General features: G+C 51.0%; 1 protein-coding gene across 1 annotated transcript; it reads left to right on the top strand.

Annotated features, from left to right (window-relative positions):
• The first annotated feature begins 1,259 nt into the window (after positions 1-1,259).
• Positions 1,260-16,930, top strand: LOC137163674 (dispanin subfamily A member 2b-like). Its single transcript, XM_067563969.1, has 2 exons — positions 1,260-1,771; positions 15,463-16,930. Exons 1-2 carry the CDS (start codon positions 1,589-1,591, stop codon positions 15,661-15,663), a joined length of 384 nt encoding a protein of 127 aa, XP_067420070.1. The 5' UTR covers positions 1,260-1,588; the 3' UTR covers positions 15,664-16,930.
• The last annotated feature ends 7,898 nt before the right edge of the window (positions 16,931-24,828 follow it).

The following is a 24,828-nucleotide window of genomic DNA, read 5'->3' as shown; positions in this document are numbered from 1 at the left end:
GAGAGACTTTCACTGGGCCTGAGAAGAGGCAGAGGGAGAATCCTTGCAAGCAGGGCCAGGACTGCAGACATTGGGTTGGGCCAGCTCCAAACCTCCAGCGTGACAGCTGAGCTGAACTGGAACACCGAACCCGCAGAGCGTGGTCTGCTTCTTCAGATCTTCACGCGCGCCCACGCAAGCAAGGGGTCAGGGCTCTGAACTCTTGGGGAGTGCACACTCTGCAGGTGGGGTACACAGTGGCAGTGTAAATGCAAGTTTAGACAAGTTTCATTTGTTTTCATGCTAATTTTATTCATTGATGTATTCAGCTGCCCCGTGGAGTTAACATAATAGTGATGTTTAGTTTCAGTCTGTTATGCCATATTTCTTTAATGTGTTAAATAAAGTTGTGTTAACTCTAATTTAAGTATATTGGATGTAAGTGCAATTGTTAAGTTAGACCTGTCTCAGATTATTATTATTATCATTATCAGACTAGGTTTAGTCCTGGAAGCTCCCAAGGCCAATAGCGTGTGCAGGGGCCAGCCAGGTGGAGGCACCGCCAAGTTTAAATTTCTTTATAAGTAAAGGGACTGCAGCAGGGGGGTGGCTAGAGGATTCCCACCTATCCTACATCACCGCTGGGATACTCAGGATCTCCTTTGTTGTTAACAACCTTAGCGCCCTTGCACACCGGGGAGTGTTGCTGGCTCCCAAGTAACCCACAAATAGAAGGGGGTTACACGTCTCATTCACTGTCTGCACACAGGTCATGCGTTTACAGACGTCTGTCATCGGCCCTAGTCATGGCTTGTCCAAGCTGAACCTGCAGCAGAGCCCTGCCACCCCGCCTAGCACAGGTGAGACCCCCCCCCCCCCCAACCATTAGACTGAAGGTGAGCCGGGAGACCGCCCCTCTGGCCCCCCACTCCCTCCCCTTGGCTGTTTTGGGGGCGGCAGGCAGGTACCTAAGGAGTGCGCAGGACAGTGTAAGTACCTGCGGGGTCCAGGCCACAGCAGACTCCCCTGTAATCCCCCCCAGGAGAAGGGATTTGAGCAGCCGACTCTGCACTGGCCGCAGCCTGAGCCCGTCGCTGAGGCGCAGGTGGGCTGCTGCTGGCCGCAGCGCGAGGCCGGCCGTGCCCCTGGCAGTAACGCGCCGCGGGGGGACGCTGCGTGCCGGGCTCCTCGGGCCTGTGGGTGCTCGGCGGAGCGGGGCCCGGCTGGTCGCCGCCCTGGGTGCACGGGGGCCGGGGGCTGGGTCAGGTGCGGTCGGGGCGGCGGCGGCGGCTGTTCCACTTTCACTAGCGGGCTACGGGGCCGCAGAGCGAGCCGGACCGGCAGCGCCGTGCGCCGCGCTGCGCGTGTGGGAAACGCGGGGTTGGCGCCCGTGAGCCGCTTCCCGTCAGCGGGGCTGCCCCTGCCGGCGGCCGGCCGCCGCGCACCGCCGGGGGGGCTGCCGGTCCCGCCTCTCGCCGCCACGGGGCGGCGGGGCTGGGATTTAAGGAGCGGGCCGGGCTGGGCCGGGCCCGCAGTTTGTCGCCGCCGCCTCCTCTTCGCCCGACCCGACCCGACCCGACCCCGCAGCGCCGCCGCCTCGCTCCCGGCCATGGAGTTCGCCCCCCGCGCCGCGCCGCCCTACAGCCGCCTGGAGGAGCTCCCCGCCGGCGGGCCGGGGCCGGGGCCGGTGTCCGTGCCGGGGCCGGTGCCCTCCTACAAGTACTGGTCCATCTTCAACATCCTCTGCTGCTGCCTGCCGCTCGGGCTGGTGGCCGTCTTCTACTCGGGACAGGTGAGAGCCCGCCGGGCCGGGCCGGGCCGGGGGGGGGGGGAAGGCGCCCCTCGCCCTTGCCTCGGGGGTGCGAGCGAGGGAACGACAGAGCGGCCGGGCCGGCTCCGAGCCAGTTTTTTTAAACTCGTGTGTTCTTCCCTGCAAACTCCCTGCTCGCCCCAGCAGAACACCGGCCTGGGGCGGGGACTGGCTGGGTGTTGGCCTCTCGCCTGCCCTGCAGCCGGGCGGGGGTTCTGTCCCTGGCGGCTCCGCGCGGGGTGCCGGGCTCTGGGGCTGCAGGCGGAGGGGAGCTGCGGGTGCAGTGTCCGGATGACAGTCCAGGGCCCCTTTAAGCCTCGTGCCTGGACAGGGCGCTGGGTGGTGAGCGCAGGCAGCACTGACGCAGGGCGGCAAGCCTGCACACGCACCGGCACCAGCACCCTGCTGACTGGCCTGCCTGGGGCGCGGGCCTGCCTTGCATCGACCAGTCTGTAGCTGGGCTCAGTCGCAGTGACTGTGGCTTTTTGTATTTGCACAGCCTCGACCATTTCTCTCCGGTACAGAGCTATGCTTGCCCTGGTGCGGGACGCTATGAACTAGGAGGGTGGGCGTTTCGGGGAAACAGCGTGTGGTACCAGACTTGCGGATTTTGACAGACCTGTGGTCATGTTACCCTGGTTACGGGTCAAACACTGCACCTGACAGTGAGAGCCGCAGGAGGGGTGGGAAGGCCGACACTGAAGTTCCACGGGCTCTCATGGAGGAGCAGGCGCAGGCCAGGTACAGTTGCTGCTGCTGCTCTCAGATGAGCTTGTGTTAAGGAGGCTGTCAGGCTGAAATGGCCTCCCAGATGGACACTGTGAAAGACAGCAGGACGTTACTGGTATAGAACATCTGAGGTGCTTTGCACAGTCTGGCTATGGCAGCTCCCCCTCAGGTGAGACGCAGCTGCGCTGTGTGGAGTTTATCTGGAGCTTGAATTGAAGGAGACATTTTGAGCGTAACTTTTGTGGGAAGGAGTTTTGCATTCTTTAGCGATCACTCATTCCTTTCTGCGCCAGCTGCCAAGGCTGTGCAGTGGGGTTCCCTCAGGGATAGGACGCACCCCAATGAACACTGTGGGTGCTCAGAACACGCCTGCCCCATTGCAAAGCTAGTCTGAACCAAGCAGTAATTCCTGGGCTCTGCTTACCCAAAACTGGGGGAAGGATTCAGGCCGCTCCCCCTCCCCCCCCACAATTTTTGGTGTGTCTTCTCAGAATATCTGTCCCTACCCCTGGGCTGTGTGTGTGTGTGAGAAAATCTTTTCCTTCCTGTGGAACAATCCTTGAGGTTTTCTTCTGCTCCTTATGCTGTGTCAGTATCCTCTGTACAAACCCTGATTGTGCAACTTCTCGGTAAGGGGAGGCAATGTACTTGGCACTGGCTCACTGCCTCTGGGCTCTTGCATCAGAGCTAGTTTGGCTGACAGACTGTGGGGCCTGTGGGGAAATCCTTTCCCATTCCCCAGTCTGATTCATGTTTCCATTTCCAGGCATTGATCAAATGTACTGAGCTGACCTGCTCTTCACAAGCAATGAGGAAGAGATGCCCCCATTTTCCTCCCAGCTACTGTGAGCTAATAAAGCCTTCTGTTTGCCCAGGCTGCAGGACTGGGCTCGGTCTCAGGCTGGCCACATCACTTCCTTATGACACATCAATTGCAATAGCCCCTGCTATTCCCAAGCTCTCTCTACTGGTGTCTGGGCTAAGGGCGTGGCAAATGGTTCTACCCTTGGAGCTCTTACCCCCCTCTATCTCCCTTTCAGCACCTGAGATGATTTCAGCCCCTGGGGTTCTACTCCGGCGGTTGGGGAGGCTCAGCCGTGGCAGTGTCCTTCCACCCCCAAAATGTTTCCCCATAAACTTCCAGCTGCCGCCCCATTGGGCATCAGGTTTTTCTGTTCCCATGGGGAAGAGAACATATGTACAGATGGCCGAGTGAATTCAGCCACATGTATGCCCTGTGGAACTCCCCTCCATCTCGAAGCTGAGCCGCCCACTTAGTGCCAGAAGTGTGACATGCAGGCTGGCCAGTCAGTAAGTTAGCCAGCCATGAAGCAGTGTCAGCCCCTGGCACATGAAACCTGGGCAACTTGCTCACTTGTGGTCCCTTCCCAGAGATCAGAGATGTTTTAACAATGGGGGATCTCTTTGTGAATCACCCTGGGGCTGTCACTCAGCCCATTTTAGGATTATCCGTTTCCGCTCGCTGAGATGCACCACCTATCCCCACTCCTGGGTACCATGCTTTGGCCAGTCCCTCTTGGGCTTCCTTTAAGAACCAGGCCTGGTATCCACATACTCATCAGCCTGTGGCACTGAGGTCTTTGGGCTTCCTATCCCTATCCACATTTTAAGATCGTGGGGGGAACAGATCCTAAACCTGTTACAATCCAACCATTTCATACAGCTCATCTAGAGACCCCTGTCCCCATTTGCAGAGGTAATCCCCCAGCTGTCTCACCACCGCCTTCTAAATCCTCCCCTTATTCTTTAGAAACCTCCCAAAATCTTTTCCCATAAGCCCAGGGGGGGTCTGTTCAAATTTAAGGAGCAAGGCCACTTTAAATTGATCATAATCCTTAAACTCTCCTGTCCATTTGGCTGGAGGCTGCTATGGCTTTTTACCCCCAGTAAGGGAGTGAGAAAACAAAGCCGATCTGCAGGGGGAACCTGACCGCCTTGTGCTCACATATATCACACGATAAGAAGGCCTTTTCCCAATTTTTGTAAATTGAATCCTGTGTATCAGCATAATTTCCAGAGAAACCTCTTTGAATCCTGGAAGATGCTATCAGACCACATGAGCCCCTTTAGGTTCCCAGTGTATTGAAGGTGCATGTATCAGAGCGTAGTCGTGGGTCTTCACTGTCTATCTCCTTTTTTCTTTGAGGTATGGGTAGATGGGAACTTGTGATGCTTTTTGTTTAAACTCCTATGCTCGTTTTCTGCATGCAGAGAGCAGCAGTCAGTCATTGCTCAGGGCAGATTTTCCACAGGGGGGAACTGCCTCCTTGGTACTGAAGGTGGTGAGAGTGGCATCAGTAGCCCCCTTCTTAAACTGGAGCAGCAGTTCAGCATCTGTTCTCCTGTGGAGTTAGCACGCTGTGTTCTATCCCTGCTTACCAGAACACTAGGGCTCTGGGTCCTCTGTTGCATGAGGCTCCATTCACACTGGCACTGTGCACCTGTGGTGTCAGCCCCGATGCTTCCTGTTCACTCTGCGTTTTCTCCCCACACTGGCGTCGCTGTTCCTTTGGCTTCCACTTCCAGCCAGTTCCCCTGCAGGAGCAGTTTTATCTCCTCCAGCTGCAGCTTCTGCACTCCAGGACCTGCTGAATCGTGGACCCTGGATGGGCTCTGTCACTGCTCTAGCTTCTCTCTCTCTCTCTCAAAAGAAATCTTTCCCAAATTACCTGCCATTAATAACACTAAAGAATCTGCACCCTTGTGATTGACACTGGGAATCCTAGAGGGCTGCTGCTGTTTTAAGCACCACATCATCTGAACTGGTTTGGGTCTAATTATTACTAATTATTTTATTACGGCAGTACCTAAGAGCCCTACTCATGAACCAGGGCCCTGTTGTGCTGGGAGCTGCACAGACCCAGAAAAAAAGTCAGTCCCCGGCCAAAAAAGCTTACAAACTAGGTGATGCAATGTGTAATATGGTGGTGAAAAATGAGAGAGAGAGAGAGAGAGAGACCCCTATGCCAATAGCTCAGTGAGCAGGGCCCACCTGGGATGCGGGAGCTCTGGTTTTCAAATCCTGGATCTGCCTGATTTGGAGAAACTTGAACCTGTTTCCCACTTCCCAGGAAAGTGCCCTCCCCACCAGGCTAAAGGGTTTTTGGGGTGGGTGTCCTAATCTCTCATTGAAGCTGTTCCCCTCTGTGTTCAGTGGGTGACAGAGTGAGAATGGCGCTGTACTTGCCTTGGATGTGGGTTCAAGTCCTTGTTCCAAATCAGGCAGAGTGGGGGGTCAGACCTGGGTCTTCCATCTCCCTGGTGAGTGCCTGGACCGCTGGGTACTTGGGTATTCCGAGGACGCGTGCATGCTCACCCGCCCCCCCAAAATTCCCACCTTGCTTGCCCCTGGCTGTGTTTGTGTGGGGTACACTCAGCACACCTATCTGAGCGGGCCATACAAGCGAGATCGCTCAAGGAATGCTTCGTTTGAGAATCCCTTCGGGTCTTCGGCGTTAGCAAAGGCTCCAGGCAGCTCAGGATTTAGATCGTGTGGCGCATGCCTGCCAGTGGACATGTAGGGGACTTTAGGCTCCGAGAGGTAAAGCGGCAGCTAAGCAGAGGTGGTGTGTGTCAGTGGGGCCCAAATGTTGGATTTAAGTCCTAGCACTTAACTGATCTGTCCCTCACTTCCCCACTGTAAAATGCAAAGACTGCACTCCTCACATCGGATGTTGGGGTGGTGATGGGGGCTATAGAGGTACTTAGATGAGTGAAGACAGTAGGACTGAGTTATGTTCCTCTAAGGCCTTGAATATCCCATCATACGTTCCTGAAGCGGTGGCCCTCACAGAGCCCCACTAACTGTAGTTAGAACAAAAAAAAGCCAGGACAGGAAACTATTGGCAGAAACGGATTCCATTACCCAGTGCAGCTTTGTTCCCTAGGGTGAGGAACACACCAACTGCTGGGGTGTTGGTATTTGAACAGTAGCCTAACTCACTGGCACTGTCACCCAAAGCCCGCTAGTTCAATTTCTTTTACCAGAAGGTTAATGAGAGCTCTTTAAAGGACTTCTATTTGTATCCCTATTGCATATATTCAACATGTGGCCGTAAGGCCTCTTTTTACAATGGTGAAGAACCTCCCATGAATGTTGCGCAAAACAAAGATCAGTTTCAATTCAGGCTGACCCCTTCATTAGAGACCGCGCCTCTGTCCAGCCTGCATGTTGTATCTAGGGCCTGATCCTGCCAAGTGCCGAGCACCTTCAACTCCTGTTGAGTTTGACTTGAGCACTTTTGAGGCCATAGCAACAGGCAGCAATTCCATGTCTCAGCCCAGTTCCTTGCTGTGAAACTAATATTAGTTAGAATATTAATAAATAACATTTGCTGAGCTTCCGAACTTACTAGCACTGTTGTAAGGACACTTAATTACAGACTTCCCGGGTGCCTTGCGACCATTCCCTCATCAGCATGCAGCTGCTGATTCTGTGCTGAATGACACCCCAAAGAGCTGCTTGCTAGCGCTTTCTCTATTCTGCTCTGCATTTAAGCCATCTGCTCAATGAGATGCTTAATTGCTTTTCCCCATATGTTTGTTTGCCTTTAAGTTATGTTTATGTTTAGGACAATGAATTGCTTCCCTGTGTTTGTTACATCTAATCAAATCTTCCACACTGCTGTTTCTGAGGCTGATCCAGAGCAGTGCTGAACACCCCACACCTCCCCCGGCCTGCAACGGGAGGCACAGCTGCTCAGCACCCCTTGGGAACAAGCCATGAGATTCTAGGCCGCCATTTGTTTTGCCATGGAAATAAATCGATGCTAGTTTAATTTTCAGTGATGATTGTGTAGCTGTGTACCATTTCCCAACATGAGGAGGGAACGTGGTGCAACGGAGAGGTTAGTGGCCGAGAATCGGGCCATCTCGGTGCCGTTGCTGCTTCTGCCGCTAAGTTTTTGTTTAGCTTCAGTTTTGCTAAAGTGGGGATGCTGCTGCTTTATTTATATATGTACGGCACTTTGAGATGGAAGCCTGAAAAGTGCTAAGCTTTAGACTAGGGTATGCTTTAATGGAAAAGCATACAATCCAGTAGTTTTAAAGATCTGTGGCTTAATTATAGAACAGTGCCACAACCCACCCAGACTGCATTTGTGAAATCAGTCCGATTTCTCACACTCACAGGAACAAATGGGCCAAAATCACCCTGGCATAATTTGGCCCAATGAGTTTAACTTTTGCTGATATTTTTTTTAATTCAGTATCTTTTAGTTTTGTGCTTAGTGTAGCTCTTGTTGTTCTGTTAATCTACCACTTACCCCTTCACCAACATTTGCATTAGGCAGGTTCTTTTTACCAGTGTCTCTGGGTTTGAAAAATAAAATCACATAGCCCTTGCCCTATCAGCTTCTGCAGAATCTAAGCTTTAAAAAACAAAACAACCTATCCCTTCTTGCTGTTCAGGAAGCTTTTGGATTGGTAACGGCATATAAACCAATGCAGTAGCGTCACCCTGACTCTGCAGACGGCTGGCTCTACGCCTGGACTGCAGCTCAGCGTTCTCCTACGCTGCCTATAGTGAAAACTAATGCCTTGTCAGTTTTCACTGCTGCTGTTTAGAAGCCTGGGATCAATCTAGTCATTCGGCAGGAGGGACAGAGTAGCAGACATATTCTATTTGAGAGCCAGAAAACTGAGGGAGGGGTGAAGCTGTGCAAACACACCCAGTGCAGCAGCCAGGAGGCTGGAGCAAGGGTAGAATAGATTAGAAGAGCACCCCCTCCTTCCTTGTCCACCCAAGACAGTCTGATGTAAGACTGGAGGAAGCAGAGATTGCTCCCCTCCTACTAGCTGCCAGAGCAGCATGGGGAGCTTCAGAGTTCAGACTCCTCCTAGGTGGAGAATGAGACAAGGGAGCCCCTCGACCAAGGTCCTCAAAGAGCAGCCTTAGAGGAATCCCAGCTCTATCCCCTCTGCTGGCAGTGGCTTGAGGGTGGGAGGGAGGCTTCTCACCTGAGAATTGACAAGGACCACCACCACCAACCCCCCAAACATAATTTGTAACAGGTTTAGTCCTCCAGTTACTGGCGTTTGGAAAGTCTATGCTGCTGAAATGAAATGTTAGAGAATGCTAGAGCTGTTAGCTGCTGTGTGCCCGTCCCATATATCATAATTAACTTGGTACTGTACAATTTACTTGTGGTTTTCTTCTAATGGACCCAGGCTGATGGCCCATTACTTTTATGCCGAATATTGCACCTAGATCTGCTTTAGCATCCTAAGTAGAATCATAGAGTTGGAAGGAGCTCAGGAGGTCATCTAGTCCAACGCCCTGCTCAATCATCCCAGCCAGGCTTTGTCAAGCCTCCGCTTACAAACCGCCAAGGATGGAGATTCCACCCCCTCCCCAGGTAACCCATTCCTTGCTTCACCACCCTCCTAGGGAAAAACTTTTTCCTAACGTCCAACCTAGACCTCCCGCCCTGCCACTTGAGACGGTTGCTCCTTGTTCTGTCATATTCCCCCAGCGAGAACAGCCTAGCCCCATCCCCCCTGGAATCCCCCTTCAGGTAGTTAAAGGCTGCTATCCACTCCCCCCTCACTCTTCTTCTCTTTTGCAGACTAAACAAGCCCCGTTCCTTCAGCCTCTCCTCCTAAGTCGTGTGCTCCAGCCCCCTCCTCATTTTGGTTGCCCTCCGCTGGACTCTCTCCAACTTGTCCCCCTCCTTTTTGTAGCAGGGGGCCCCAAACCGGACACACTACTCCAAACGCAGCCTCCCCAATGCCGACTACTCACTTCCCACGACCTGCTGGCAACGCCCCTCCTAAGGCAGCCCAATAGGCCCTTAGCCTTCTCGACAACCAGGGCACGCTGCCGCCTCCTCTCCAGCTGTTTATCCACCCTTACCCCCCAGGTCCTTTTCTGCACAGCTGCTGCCTAGCTCATCAGTCCCCAGTCTGTAGCTGTGCCTGGGATTCTTCCTTCCTAAGTGGAGGACTCTGCCCTTGTCTTTGTTGATCCAGGTGAGCTTAATTGCAGGGGCGGGGCTCGGGGAGGAAGTGGAGGGGCGGGGCTGGTGGCCCAGCCCGATAAGAGGCCGCCCCTAGCGAACCCGGTGAGCAGCGAACCCCAGGTGGGAGTTTGCCTGGGAGTTCGCATGAGGAGGCAGCGGGGGCCAGGCCCCCCGGCTGCACATCTTGGGCACACATACTTACATGGAGAGGGGTGAGCTCCAATGGCTTTAGCTTTGAAAGCTCTCCTCATGAGGAGAGGCCCTGCTCACCAATCTGTAGTACCTCAGCTGCAATCATGCTTTGCCCGAGGTCTCTGTTGCTGAGCTCTGAAATCCCTCAACTTCTGGAACTACAGGAGGTACTCAATGCTCTCTCCTTGGAGGAGGAGCAAGGACACAAGGATTCCAAGGGCCTGCTCCAGGATTGAGCACCTCAGCTGCAACTCCAATCAATCATGCTTTGGCCTTCCTGCAGCATTGTTATAATCCTCCATTTCTTTTTTGTGTTTAAGTTTGCCCCAGACTTCTGGAAAATACAGCCAGGGGGGCCTTGCTCTCTCCTCCTCCACACGTGAGGTGAGATCCCTGTTGCCATGAGCTCTGAAATCTCCTCCACTTCTGGAGGAAGTGAGGCTGACTGGTCTGTAGTTCCCCAGATTTGCTTTCTGCACAGCTGCAACTCCAATTGTGCTTTGGCCTTCCTGAGTTCATCCCTGCAGCATTTTTCTAATCCTCAACTTCTGGAAACTACAGCCAGTGCTGCTTCCTTGCTCTCTCCTCATGAGGAGGAGCATTTCAGACCTGCTCCAGGATTGAAGTGAGGCTGACTGGATCCTCTCTTTTCCAGCCCTTGTGTATGTCCAAGACTTCTGGAAACTACACCCAGGGGGGCCCTGCTGCTTCAAGTGAGGCTGACTGGTCTGTAGTTCCCCGGGACCTCCCAACTCACCTCAGCACCCTTGGACTTGTGTATGTCCACTCCAAAAAGGCATTGAGTACCTCAGCTTTCTCCACATCTGTGGAAACTGCAGTTCCCAACAGAGAGGTGGATCCTCCCTCATGAGCTTTCTCCACATCTGCAAGTATGTGCAGCCAGGGGTGTGCCTGGGGCCCCTGCTGCCTCCTCATGCGAACTCCCAGGCAAACTCCCACCTGGGGTTCGCTGCTCACCGGGTTCGCTAGGGGCGGCCTCTTATCGGGCTGGGCCACCAGCCCCGCCCCTCCACTTCCTCCCCGAGCCCCGCCCCTGCAATTAAGCTCACCTGGATCAAAGCACTCCCCATCAATCAATCAGACGCACATCTCTTAGCACATGGTCCATTTCTGTATTGCTCATCAGACCTCATTTAAACCTTGAGCTTGATGGAGAAACTGGGTGGCTAAGTTCAGAGCCCTAGGTGGTATAAAAGGCAAACAACCTTCAATGTCCTTAGAAAACTATTCTAGGTCATGCAATGCTAGCAAGTCATGTTTTGTATAATTCTGAGAGCATTTTTTAAGCATTTTTATCTATTTAAAATGTTCACAGTTGCAGATAATCGTGACTTTGAAGCATTTTTTCCTGACATACCAATCTTAACAAAACTTTTCATAGGTACAGGAAGTTGAGGGAGAGTCCGATAATAATTTGACAGGAGAGGTTGAGATTCAAAAACAAACTGTCAACATTACATGTCCAGATATGCAAAGTAAATATCCTTGAATCAAACTTACGTTCTCAAGCAGCATTTTTCTTTCTTTGACTAGCTGTAAACTTCAATTATCAGTCGAAATATTCTTTCCTGTGTGTGGACAGTGAAGTCACCATTTACTAATAAGTGAATCCTCTTTCCCAACCTAACTCACGCTAACACCAAAGCGAGCATACCAGGTTCACTGATTCACCTAGTTCTTTGGCTAGATGTTTTGAATGGCTGAGTGATTTTGTGACATTAGTGCTTCTAAATATGCAAATATGAACACAGAAATCTCATGCTTTGAGGTGGATTGCCCAAGGGAGCTGGAGAGAAGTTCCCCCCCCACCCCTTCTCTGCAGAGATTTGAACATGCCAGGATGTGCACAATTGGCTATATTCACTTTCTGCTGTCTGATGATGAACATGGAAGGCAATTCTCTCACGTGTTTATATCTCTGAGTTGGCCACTACTAGTAGCTGTGCTCAATTAGACAATTGGTCCCATCTACTCTCAAAGAACCTTGGAAAGAACCTGTTTTTAACTGCGGCACAAGCAATGGTGAGCCAGTCATCTTAGGGGTTTTCTAGATATTAGAAAGTTCCAGGGCTTGGGGAAGTTTTAGAGCTGGGTTTAGCAAATCACTTAATACCTTTGCAGAAGTGAAACAGGACTGACTGGTAGACCGATAAAGCACATTTGTTGTGGGTTTAACAACAAAGTAATTGTGGCAGCTTAATTGGGTCAGGTAATTAGCTATGCATTAACAAAAGGATGAAGGTTTCAAGTAATAACGAAGGGACAGTTCCTGTAAGCAAGACCTGGTAAAGCTTTAATTGCCTATCTTTCCTCTCTCATTTTATTGGAGTGGCTAGACAAACTGCTGCCTGTTCACACTTTACCAGGACAACTTCGAGGCTGAAGTTTCTCCTTGGCACGCTGATCTTGAACAGTGCCCTTTAAAAGAGCGATTAACCATTCATCTAGATAAAGCTTTTAGGTTTTCAGCTCCCAAAGCAAAAAAAAAGTGAATTTTCAAAGCCAAATCCTCCTTACCTGAGACCTTTTCCCCCCCTCTGTTAACTAGTCTTGTGGTAGAGGTGGCTAATTCAGGGAGCGGGAGACAGAACTCGGCTCCCCTGGCTTCTTTTCCCACCGACTGCCTGCGTAACCTTGTCGACACTTGAAATGCAGCAGCACCGCTCTTGCGTGTCAACACAGACGCTACCTACGCCGCCACGAGTAGAATAGCAAGGAGTGCGGCGGCTCAGGAATGAAGTGCGTTGACCGTTCTGTGCAAGGACCCGGGACTGCAATAGGATGATGTGCTGAGAGGCACTTTGGTTAAGTGAGTTGCTTGGCTCGTGACTTCTGTATTTCATTTGCGTAGGGATAAGGAGAAGACGGTAAGTCTCCCACACAACACTGCGCACACAGATTATGGACACTTACTAAAAGTGAAAGATTTCTCCTACTGCAAAGAAAATAGTCTTTAAAACCTTGTTTTACATTATAGTCATCTTGCCCTGCGCTAAGCAGTATGAAACACTTCAGAGCCAGACTTTCACGTAGCCCCCAGTTTTCAGCTCATTTAATTTTACAATGATAGGGTAACATTAAGAGTCGAGACAATGGCTGCAGCCCCTAAGACGGGATTCTTACAGCAGAACCGTATCACTTCAGTGCAAGTACGCACCCTGTCTTGAACTCATGGTAGACTCCTTGCTTGGCTCAGGAGGGTCACGTACGCATGGAAATGGGTTTGATGGCGTCAGTAACTTATTCATTGTGGCCAAGCAGACTTCTAGAACGAGTCAAGGGGTAGGTGCCCTTGCTTCACCCATGTAGTTAGTATATGAGCACCAAAAATGGTGATACCTGAATTTGTTCCTGAAGTAGAGCGTAGCCTTCTTTCGGATGGGCTCCAAGCAGACCTAACGATGCATCTTGCTTTTCTTGGTGCGTTCCTGGAGCCCTGGTGTCCAAAAGAAGAAACATTTACAAGTCTAATTGAGAAAAGGGACACGACTCAACTCCCCACCTCCTCCCCATTGCCACGTGACTCACAATCGGGGGAGAAAGTTGCCTGTAGAAAGTAAAGTGGAATTCCCCCTCCCACCTCATTAAACAGTTGTTACCTGTAACAGTAGGTACAATATCTACAGAGTATTGAATGTAAAAGAAAAGCGGTGTCAAAATAACCTCACACACAGAGCAGTTGGATTATACTCTTGTATCTTCCCATCATTGTTTTAATAGGATGCTGGGCTCAATGCTTCCCCTCGAAAACAAAGGTGACCTGAGATCCAGCTTAACGTGCTATTTTGCATTAAATATGCCAGCATGAACAATGCATAACCGGAGAGCCCTTTGCCCCCCTTAATAAAGAGGTGCCCATCAGAGGTCACAGAGTGACCAGAGCAGGCTTCCACTGGCAATATACTCAAATGACACTGCCAGCGGAGACCTTCCCTTTGATCGGCATGGGACGGTGCCTGCCAGCAGGTGTAGTTCCATGGTCTGCACCTCTTTGGAGTAGCCCTGCTTCTCTAAGTAAAGTCCCTCTGCCAGAAACCAGCACCTGGGAATGAGGAACAGGAAGGAAAATGAAGTTCAAATCAGATTAAAACAATTATCCCCACTCCCACCCTGGGAAGTCACTACTTTTTCCAACAGCATTTTCTGTTCTCCTCCCAGCTGAGAATGGATTTCAGCTCTGTGAGCAGGAAAAACTTTCTAAAACCACACTGAATTAAGTGGCTTCTGCATAACCCAAAAAGGCATCTAAAACAGGAGCCAAAAGGGCTTATGATGAGAGATGCAGAATCGGAGTGGACACTGGGACTTTCTAGTTTGTGTATTAAATACAAAAAGATCCTTTAAAAGTTAACTTTTTTACTTACTCATTTGTCGGCCGCTATAGCTCACTACCCTGTTTGCCTTACGATATTCTGGACTTTGGCCTTGACTGTTAGGGTCTCAGATGCACTGCCGTAAACTCCTAGCGTCGAGACACCGTGTGGTGTGAAACGAGAGGTGCGGCACGTGTACGCTGGGGTTTGCATTAGTGTAGCTGCCTGGGTGGCTTCAACCCCAGTGCAGACAAGTTCTAAAACCCTAATCCAGATCACTTAAGCACGATGACACTACGGTGCTTGGCTGGATTGGGGTGTGACTGGCTGAAGGAATATTTCATGGAAACTTCAGCAAGTTTGAATGCGTTTCATTCATTCCATTGTGCGTTGGAACAGTTTGATTTTGAGGAAAAACTCACCTCCGGGAGGGTGGGTCACTCCAAAGGTGAAATATGTTGACTGACTAGAGTTGGGGAGTCTTGCACAGCTGCTGCCTGGGTTGTCAAACCCCTCTCACCAGCACTAAAAAATGTGCATGGAAACAGTCAGGTACCAATGTACAGAAGGACAACATAGACTAGATAGTAGGCTTCCTTCAGTTGGATGGTTCATTCACAGGGTTGTCACTCAGCCTGGCTGTTGGGGTGACTCCGGTCACCTTTGGGTTATTTCAGCAGAACTCCCTTGGAAATAGCTTTCTGGGCAGAGGGTGAGGATGTTCTTCCTGTGTTAGAAGTAAGAAACCGTGCTAAGTTTCTCTTCTCCACTGCATTGTGGTGGTGGGTCGTACCATCAAGGGCTAGATTACCCCAGTGTCTGAGATTTTCATCTCCTGGAAGCTGCAACACACATGAATTGAAGGAAGAAGATTAATCTAAATGTTTGTCCCCACCTGCACCCCAGGAAGGAGAGTGGACCAACCCAGGCATGTAGTGCTGCTCTCCAGGCATGAGTAGCAGCAGGTTCTCCTGGGTTCTGTTCCAAGCTCTGCTGTGGGGCCTTGGGCAAGGCATTAGGCCCAAGTCTTCAGAAGCAGCCCCGGACTTTCATTTTAGAGGTGCAGAGAGCACCCGCAGCTCTCCTAGGAACTCGGCATCTGACGCCAAAGGGGCTTTTAACCTGAGTGCCCAAAAACTGATGTCTAAAAATGAGGAGTCACTTTTGAAAACTCGGACCTTAGCTTTGATAGATCAGATTCGGCTCATTTTTGTTGGTGTAAATCCACAGTAACTCAAATGAAATCCACTTTAGATTTATAACCGAGCACAATCAGGTCCCGTTTCTCTTTTACCTGCCTGTAAAAATAGATCTATTATTTTACCCGTTTCATTAATGTTGTGGGGAAGCCAATTCATTATGCACAAGACATGTAAACCCTATGGAGCTGAAAGCAGTTTACAAAATATCACTAATAAGCCCCTGCCTCTGTCCCCAGGTGGAGGAATGCTTAGCACGCAGAGATACTGCAGGAGCAAAGAGCGCCTCCGACACCGCAAGAACCATCAACATCCTCGCGCTGGTGATCGGGCTGGCCTGCATTGGTGTGGCCATATTCTACCTGATCCAGAGGATGGAGCTGATCAAATTTTCAACAGCACCAACCACCCAGTCTCCCTTGTACTACAATTTAGGCTGAGACCATGATGCTGCCCTACATGCCTGGGAAGATGAAAACACCACTGCAAAATCTGTCCTTTAATTCTACTCTTTGGGTTCTGTCTCTTCCTTATTCTGCTGGTAGTCAGTAAGTCTCTGCTGCAGCTGGTGCTGCCATCAGCGTGGCTGCAGGTTTGATGTCCCCAAGATTATCAAGCTGACAGCTGCAGATATTGAATTGGAAATCACTTTCTTGGTCTTCACCACAGCCAGCATCAGTAAACTCGTGTGGGGGCCCAAGAGCAACTCCTGGTCCACGTCCCTACGCACTGGGGCATGCCGCTTAGTGCAGGTGTAGGGCTCCCCACAGATGTCTGAACTGACCCACTCTGGTCCTGGTTGTTGGCGTGCCCCCCCCAAGTTGCTGCTCCCCAAGGACTCTCCTGGCCTCAGAGCCAAGTCCCCCCTCTCTGATGGCCTTGGGCGTGAGGAGAGAAGGTAGCGGGACCAGAACTTAGGAGCAGAGGGCAGGGCCCTGTGGTAAAGGAGGGGGGTATAGCACCCAATTTTCTGTCTCACCCCTGTCCTCCTGCCTGAGGGGGAGGAAGTGACATCATTCTACTCCAATTCAGGAACTAGATCAAGGCTCTTTCATCACCTCTCCTCAAATACTTTCAGGCTTTTGTAAAAACAACGTGGGCTCTAGTAATGATCCCAGATGGCCACATTCATCCACAGCGCCCTCCCCCCAGTTCCCCAAATGCAGACTTCACTAGCTCTGGCTAGCACCTGTCCTAGGCAAGTTGCTTGTTTTGAGCACCGTTTGGGTTTGCTCTGACAACGGCCATTTTCCCCACTAGCTGCTGCAGGAGATGATAGTAGTTAGATGATTGTGAGCTGTTAAGGGCTAATCACTTCTGTCTGAAACCTTTGTACCAACTCTTGTTCTCAATGTAACTGAAAGATCAGGATAAACACGGGGCTGTTTCACTAGGATGACCACACTTGGATGGTCAGTTTCATACCTGCTGCTTGTTGTTTTGCTTCATTGTTCATCTGTGAAAGGCCCACATCAGAAGATTGGGAAAGGCTCACAGAAGCTCAAATTGGTAGGGGCGCTCGAAGGCAGAGGGGGAACCTTGAACTACTTTCACTTCTTCTGAGCACATTTCTCTGTCTGATAAACACTGTGCATTGCCCTCCCCAAGAGCTGATGCAAGATGCACAGGGAGAGAAGTACAATAGGAAAATGGACTTTACATTGTAACTATCTATGTACATGGAGCTTTAATGCTCTTGCCATTTAATATACATTGTTTAAAGGAGGGGGCCAATCTATAAACAGCTTATTCCAATGTTTCTAAAAGTTCTCAAAAACATAAATAAATGCTTGGGATACTAAAGCGAAGTGGCTCTAATTTTTAGTGGGTGTGATCGCTCCTAAAGTGGCTAAACATAGGTTAATGCTAGTGAAAGGTACCAGACAGACAGACAGACAGCCTTGGAAAGAAACATCCTGTTTATGGAAAAAACAGGCAGCAGAGCTCTGCAGTAGTGGAAGCTCTCCACCACAAGCACACTTCTACCCTGGCCTGCCTAGAACTTCCTCTCCTGCTGGGAGCACAAGAGTTCTGTGCCCTGCTCACGCAGTTGGTTAGAGCAGGGTGGAAATTCCACCCCCGCTCCCCTGCCACACCCACCCTTTTGATGCATGAGATGCTTTTTGAATGTCAGGTTTCATCAAAAAGGAAAACCAGACAGAGGTGAAAGGCTCACTATCCCAAATGGTCACCCGGTCTATACCCAGAAATAATCGAACACTGGTTAACACGAAGGGTTCAGCTTTAATCTACTCACCAAGGTGACGCCTGGTGCAGTGTAATTTCTTTCTTCTTCGATGGTGCTGGGTCCAGGTCCAGGTGACAGTCACACAGATGATGATGGCTAGAAACAGGCTCAGATATCACCCTCTAGTTCTCTCCTCAACGAAAGAGGATGCAATTCCTCCTGGCCCCTACCCATTCAGTAGATTTTAGCCAGTTCAGCTGGACTCTTGCCTCCCACCAGCCTCTCAAGCCATGTTACTTCCTCAGGCTGGGGGTGTGGAGAGAAGTGGCATGCCTGCTGCATATGTTTGAAATGAGTGGGGCCAATGTCTCCTTTCCCTGAGATAAGGCAGGAGTTCTCTTGGAGTAACCACTGGTGTAAGCGAGAGACGGATCAGGCCAAATGCTGCTAAAGGTGGTATCTAAACTGGAGCTATCAAATACATTCTGAGACCGCTGCATCATGGGGCTTTTCAGACGTCACAGGAAATCAACACCAGCTCCCTCTAGGCCTTATGGCAGCATCCGTCTCCTTCCTGAGGTGAGGTAAGCAGAGAGCAAGTGTAAAGGAGAGGGATTTAATGCTAAAGTTGCTAATCAAGCCATCTCAGCTAAGCCCTTATTAGACCAGTGTGTGGTGATGAGAGACAAGTCTTCCAGCTCCACAGAGCACTTCTTTGGGTAGCTTGAAAGCTTGTCTCTTTCCCTGAAGAAGTTGGTCCAGTGAAAGATATGACCTCACTCACCTTGTCTCTGTAATATCCTGGGACCAGTACAGCTAAAACACCACTGCAAAGCAGTTTGGATCTGACATTCTTCAGAGTCCAGGGTGTTTGCTTCAGGCCATTAGAAAGAAGCCAGCAGCAGAGGTCAGAGATGGATCTGGGAGGGAGGGGGGGGGCGGTTTCAGCTCTAGTTAGCAGGAGATTGCTGCAGGCAGCATAGGCTGAGCTGTACACCCCTCTCGCATTGTTAGATGGACGACGATGTGGGCCTAAAGAATCAAAGGTATTAACGTGACCTTGTAACTGTCCAACACTGAACAGTTTTGGATCTTGGTATAGAGAGTCCTCACCCGACTTAGTCCTATGGCAAACAATTTCATTTAAACTTTCATTACAGATCCAGAACAAGAAGAAAAAAAAAAAAAAAAGTTAAAGCCTTTCAAATGCAAAGTTAGGCTTTTCTATTAACACATTCCCTGTAGCTGGAGAGCCTTGTGAAACGGGTTCCCCCCGCTTCTAGTGTAGGATGGTATTACAGGTTGCAATGACTGTCCTTTTGGGGGATAAAAGAAAAAGTTGAGATGCGCTGGAGCTGTTGTTTCTGTTTCTGTTAAAGTCCAATCCCATTCCTAGAAGACAAAACACACATCCAAGGGGCAAGAGCCTAAAACAGGCCCAGCACATGGTCTTCTCAGCCACTCCAAGGCCTGGCAAACTTGTATCAGCATCAAGCTATTCAGGACCCTACATTTAGCTGCCTTTCTGGTCACAGGTTTACAGCGGTGTTGCAAAACAGAGTCTTGGCTGACTAAGTGTGGCCATTATTTTGTCCATCAAGGAGGCCTAATTTCCAGCACATCACCTTTGGTTCATCAAGGGCCAGTCCCACACTCCTTTTGTTTCCCAGCCAAGATGTAAAATATGACTGAGTTCTAGCAGCCAGCCTTTTTGTTTAGTCCGTCTCCCCTTTACACCTTTTCCCATCAACATTTGTTGTTACATGGTTACTGACACGCTTTTTCCACTCCTTACAGTTGAACTCACAAGGTAAATTTGTAGACCCAGTTTATTACAACACCCCCACGGCTACCAGCTGTGAAAAGCTAAACTGCTGTACATTAGTCTGTCTGCTCTGGGTCCAGAACAGAGAATTGTACCAGAAGCCTGAGCAATTGTATGCAATGGGCATCTCCACCTACCCTCCAGATTCTATCCAACATTTATCCTTCAAGGGCTTGTCTACATAGGGGAAATTGACTGGAATAGCTATTCTGCAGCAGCTGCCTGTGTAGACACCCTTATGCTGGAATAAAAGTGTCCACGTTGTGGAAGGAACACTTTTATATACTTTATTTTTTGTATTCTATTTTTATACCTAGTTATATATTCTATTTTGTATTAAGCTTTTAAGACTCCATCTTGTATGCTAAAGATTTCATCTTGGATTTTTAGTAGCTTTCTCAACCTTGAAACAGGTACATTGTGCAGATGTTGCAGGTTTTGCAGCTGTCAGTAAATAACAGGACATTGCTAGCTAGCTTCAAAAGATAGTTGTTATGGTAATCAGGGGCCCTGTTCAATTAGCGATCTGGAGGAATTTCTTAGTATATCTTAGTGTAGAAAAGGTTGAGCTAATGGAAATGTACTGCAATACATCATCTTTTTCTTTGTTCTCTTTGTCTGAATGCTGTATAAAACTTAGTGATGTGAGTCTGTAAGGCGGGAGCCTTAGGGTGACCGACACGTCTCTGAGCTGCCTGTAATAAACTGCATCAAAGAACTATGCACTCAAGTCTTTATTTAGGAGGGCCCTGAGCTTTCCTACGACAACGTGCGGTGCTAGTTGAGACTAGCTATGGCAGAACAGCTTATTCCACAATAGTTATTCTGGTCAATTTCTCTGTGTAGGCAAGCCCTGAGTCCATGGGAAAGAAAGCTGAATATTCTAAGGGTTACGGCTACGTCTTCACTCACCACACAGCACACATTAAACCTTCAACTCCTGGCCCCTTCCCCAGTATCTGCTAAATGAAGACTAGACTACTGGATGTCCAGAGCAAGCCATGTGTGGGGGGAAGCATTTTACACAACACACACAAGTACACGTGTGTCATGCACAGGATACGCTTCTTAACGTCTGCAGTGTCCAAATGCCATGGCCACTTGAGCCCCTGTAGAATGTCCAGCAGAGGCTGATACGTGCCCGTTGGCTCCTTGTGGGGATTACGATTAGATCAGTGGTGCCCAAACTCTTCCTGTTGCCTGCTCCCCCCCAGTAATGGAATCTGTCCACATCACTCCACCCCGGAAGGCAGGGCAGTTTTATCCCCATTTTACAGGTGGAGAAGGGAGGGCCAGGGCTTTGAATCCACATCTTGAGTCCCAGTTCAGTGCCCTACCCACTAGATCATCCAATATACATACACAGTAACTAAATACTTGGAGTTGCTCCAGAGCCTTCATCCTCAGATCTCAAAGCACTTCATGCCTGAAGCATTTGAGAGGCCCTTGCCACATTTCACGGAGAGGGGAAGTAGCTTGCTCAAGATCACCCAGTGCTTCAGCAGTAGAGCTGTGGGACGGGACCTGGTTTCCAAATTGCCAGGTCCCCGCTCTAACTACCAGACCAAGCATGAGGTCAGTCACCATTGTTCACTCTCAAGTGCCTTGATGGGACAATAAATAAAGGAAATAAACCAGGGAATGAAACATCCGCTGGGAAACACAAAGCTCTGAAAGAGGAAACTGGCAGAGACCCAGCCTCCCCACCCTGCACGGTATCAATTGCATCTGGCTAGCAGGGTGGACTTGAGCAAGTTGCTGATAACAGCAGTGTTTTATATGGGATGTTGGGGCTGTTTCTGGCCGAGGGAGTGGAATGGGAATAGTTTGTTTCACACAGGCCAGAGGACAGAGGCAGCTCCCAGACCCTAAATTCAGGACACCAGCTCTCTTTTAGCCCAGAACCGACTTGCAAGTCCACTGGCTGGCCTATGAATTTCATGGTGGGTGGGGGATTGAGGCCCAGATCCTCAAAAAGTACTTAGGCTCCGAACTTAGTCCATGCACCCCGATGAGCCTGACATTGCAGAATGAGGCTTCTCGACATGCCGCAGCAATGCTAGTGCAGCAGGTATCCCAGCTGCCCCATGCGGGGGCTCGGTGCCCCACTCCACTGAAGGACTTATGCTGGCCCTGACCCTCCCAAGGACCTTAGAAGGTCCTTCCCCGGTCTCATGGAGTGAAGGAGAAGGAAGGCCCGCTGGGCTGTTCTCCAGCAAATCTCACCCAATTCCCCAGGGGGTTTCTGGGTCTCTTCCTTGGGTCCTTCCTTCTCAGGCTGCCAAGGAGCTTCCTTGAAGTAGTCCCAGCCTCTCTGGCAACCGCCCTCTTCTGTCTGAGCCGCAGCCTTTTATCCCGGCTGTTGCTAGTTCATTAATTAGCCACAGAGGGGAAGCAGCTGCTCTGACCACTAACATCTTTGTGGCTGTTGCAGCATAGGGTTCAGACACCCCACCCTAGGGATCTCCCTGATGGATCCCATGATGCTGTTGCCCACTCTTCTGTGATCACTCTAGCCAGGGGACCTGGCATTGTATCTCCTCCTGCCCCAACATCCCATTGGGGCGATGACGCTGGGTTTTGCTTACCTGTATATAGCACGTGCCTGCCTCTCCCTATCCTCATCTCAGGGGCTGTCAGCTCGCTCGCTAGCCACGGAGCTTTACTCGTTCCATCGGGGAAGTCGCCTCCCTCCACGGCGCACACAGGAGCCTCCCTCTGCAGAATCCCAGCTGGCGCTCCCGGCTGCGCAGCGACCACGGGTCTGAGACTCGCACCACCCAGGAATTCCAGGGATGTGGTTTCTTCCTAGCTCCAGAGACACACACAAGTCAGAACTTGGGGAGCAGCAAGGTGAAGCCTCTAAAACGAGGCACAGGAGGGATCTGTGGCAAAGCCGGGGAGGGGGGAGGTGATTTGGAGAGATTCCTAGCACACAGGCTTCCAAAGCAAATGAAATCCTGATCCTCTCTTCCAGTCTGCAGCCTCCCCATAGACCCACAGATCTGGCAGTGTCCCTTAGCCCGGAGCTGCAGCCCCCCGGCTATTCCAGCCCTGCCCCTCCTCCCCCAGCTCCATCACTGCCCCCCAGCTTTCTGCTCCAGAGCTCCTCCACCCTGCTACATCTCAGGCAATGCCCCTCAGTCTTCTGAGCCAGATCTGCTCTTCCCAAACAGCCCAGTGGATCTTCTGTGCGTGGACCACCTTCTGCCCTTGCAGAGGGCACAGACTGGGTGATCCAGTCGGCCTTTCCCATCCCTAACTACCACAACCCTGCCCAGGAGAGTTTTGAGCTGTAATCCATCCTGAATTGGCTGTGGGTTGCACTGCCACCTAATGGTCACAACGCTTCATTACAGCAAAGCTTCGGTATGGGTGGAAGTACTCCAAGTCTGATTGCAACCCAGAACCAGAACAAGCAGATAGCTGGAAAACTCTGAGGGCTCGTCTACATGGGGAAACCGGCCAGCATAGTTATTCTGGAATAACGATTCTACTGTTGTGATTCTGGAATAGCTTGTGTGTGGAACCTCTTATTCCAGAATAGCTACAGCACTTTAAATTCACACCCTACCTCCTTCCGGAATAACTTCCCCACGTAGACAAGCCCTGAGACACTCCATCCCTCCCTTCATATGTGCATCACCTCCACTGCTGACAGCACTGCTGACAAAGGAGGCATTCCTTACCCCATGCTCAGTCATGATCGGCGAGCAAGGAAGGCCCCACAACTGGATACTTGGGCGGGCCCAGCTAGGAACTCAAAAGAAGCACTAGCTCGGTAGACACCTACACCTCTGCCCCAGGCCAAGAGAGCCCTGGAAATCAAAGGTCAAAGTGAATACAGCTGAGGGAGACACATTCAGGCAAGAGGCAGCACAACGGAAGGCAGGAGAGAGCGTGGTCTAGTGGGCGGTGCATTGGCACCGGAGTCAGGAGACCTGCGTTCTATTTCCACCTCTGCCACTGACCCGCAGAAGGCTCTTCCCCCATCTGTGCCCCCATTTCCCACCCTCTGTCTTGTCTGTTTGGACTGGATGCTACGTGGGGCAGCCTCTCCCTCACTGGGTTTGAGCAGCCTCTAGCACAGCTGGAGCTCTGACCTTGGCAGGGGAATGTTCTGGAATACAAGTAACACCCCTTTACCACCACCTGAGGGATCCAGCCTCCTTTCTTCACCCTCCCTTTGGAGCAAGCCATAAGCACTCCAGCCCGCTCGGGAGACAGGACGTGGATTCCATTTACCTTTGCTGAGAATCTGAAGAGCAGCCCGTGGTCCAACCCGTGAGCAAGTGGGGATCCAGACAGGTCAAGTCCTGCAGGGAGGGAGGAGGCTGGCATTAGGGTCTAAGACAGGCACAGGAAGCAAGTGGCATTGCCCTGACAACTTGCCTCCAATCCTCTCCAGTCACAAGTCAAGGCCCTTCTAGGAGACCCTTTTCCTCCACCAGCCCATTCTGTGCCCATGGGAAGGGCTCCTGAGCGCAGAATTCCCACCATCCCCTTCAAACACCCAGTTCCTCCCAGCTGTATTCCTTTCGCTGCCGTGGGTAGCCAGCCAGCCTTTGGCAAGCCCACGTTTCATGCCGCAAGCTAACGCTCTTGCCTGCAGAGCATCCCGCTTGGGAAGGGACAGTGATCAGCAGGCTAATGGGTACATGCTCCATGCCCACTGTCTGTCCCAGAGCCAGTGCACCAGGCAGCTCGCCAGATCCCTGGGGCCAGCTCTCCTCAGCATCTTCCTCCAGGAGTTGGGGTGCACACCCAAGAGGTCAACTAGCTAACCCTCCTTCCTCTTCCCAGATCCAAGGTATCTCTCACACGGCTCTCATTGCCATGGGGCCTGCCTGTAGCCGGCTCCCAGGCAGCATCATATACCGATGTGGAGGGGAAGCCGCCAGGTTGTTTCAATGCCTCAGGATGGGCAGATTCAGGAAAGGGAAAACACCGCTCCCTGAGAGTGCAAGTACAAATTGCCATCATGCTGCACTGTCCAAAGAGCAGAGTCCTTGAGGGGAGGGGAGGAGACCCAAGGCAGGTTTACTCACCCTGCTGTGGCTCACTCTTCATCTGCCGCATTCAGCCTCCTTCCGTAGCTCGGCCCAGGGGGGGCTGCTGCAGTGAGGTGGGTTGGTTGTCGGCTTCCTCTGGAGTTCTCCACAAGCCTCTCTCCGGCTGCACAGCTCCCTACACCAAGCATCTATCTGACGTACGTACACGGCCCCCCTCTCCAGAGTATCTGAGTGCCGCACAAGCTGTAATGGATTTACCCTTGCAACACTCTGGAGGTAGGAGACAGCTACCATCCCATTTTACAGATGGAAAACTGAGCGGGAGATTAAGTGACTTGCCCATGGTCACGTCGGAAATTTGTGACAGAGGAGGTACTTGAAACTAGGTCTCCAATCAGCTCCTTAACCACTGAACCATACTTCTTCTTTAGTGCCCAATTCCACCCCGCTGCTATCAGGTTGTCAGGTTCTGTCTGAAATTCTGCCACCTATTTCCTGCATAATCTTGGGGCCATTCACCATTCTGTGCCTTGGTTTCCCCAGCTGTGAAAGAGGCACAACAATCCCTCCCTCACAGAGG

This window comes from Emydura macquarii, unplaced genomic scaffold (genome assembly GCF_026122565.2).
Source record: "Emydura macquarii macquarii isolate MOO-44397 ecotype Brisbane River unplaced genomic scaffold, CSIRO-AGI_Emac_v2 contig_312, whole genome shotgun sequence".
In the NCBI taxonomy this organism is placed as follows: domain Eukaryota; kingdom Metazoa; phylum Chordata; order Testudines; family Chelidae; genus Emydura; species Emydura macquarii.
This window is presented reverse-complemented; position numbering and strand designations above follow the sequence as displayed.

What these genes read in the sequence shown, in the direction of transcription:
- LOC137163674 (XM_067563969.1), top strand. Translation starts at nt 1,589, where the DNA reads ATGGAGTTCGCCCCCCGCGCCGCGCCGCCCTACAGCCGCCTGGAGGAG. An exon ending in CCGTCTTCTACTCGGGACAG is followed by an intron (nt 1,772 to 15,462) that starts GTGAGAGCCCGC and finishes CTCTGTCCCCAG; the next exon opens with GTGGAGGAATGCTTAGCACG.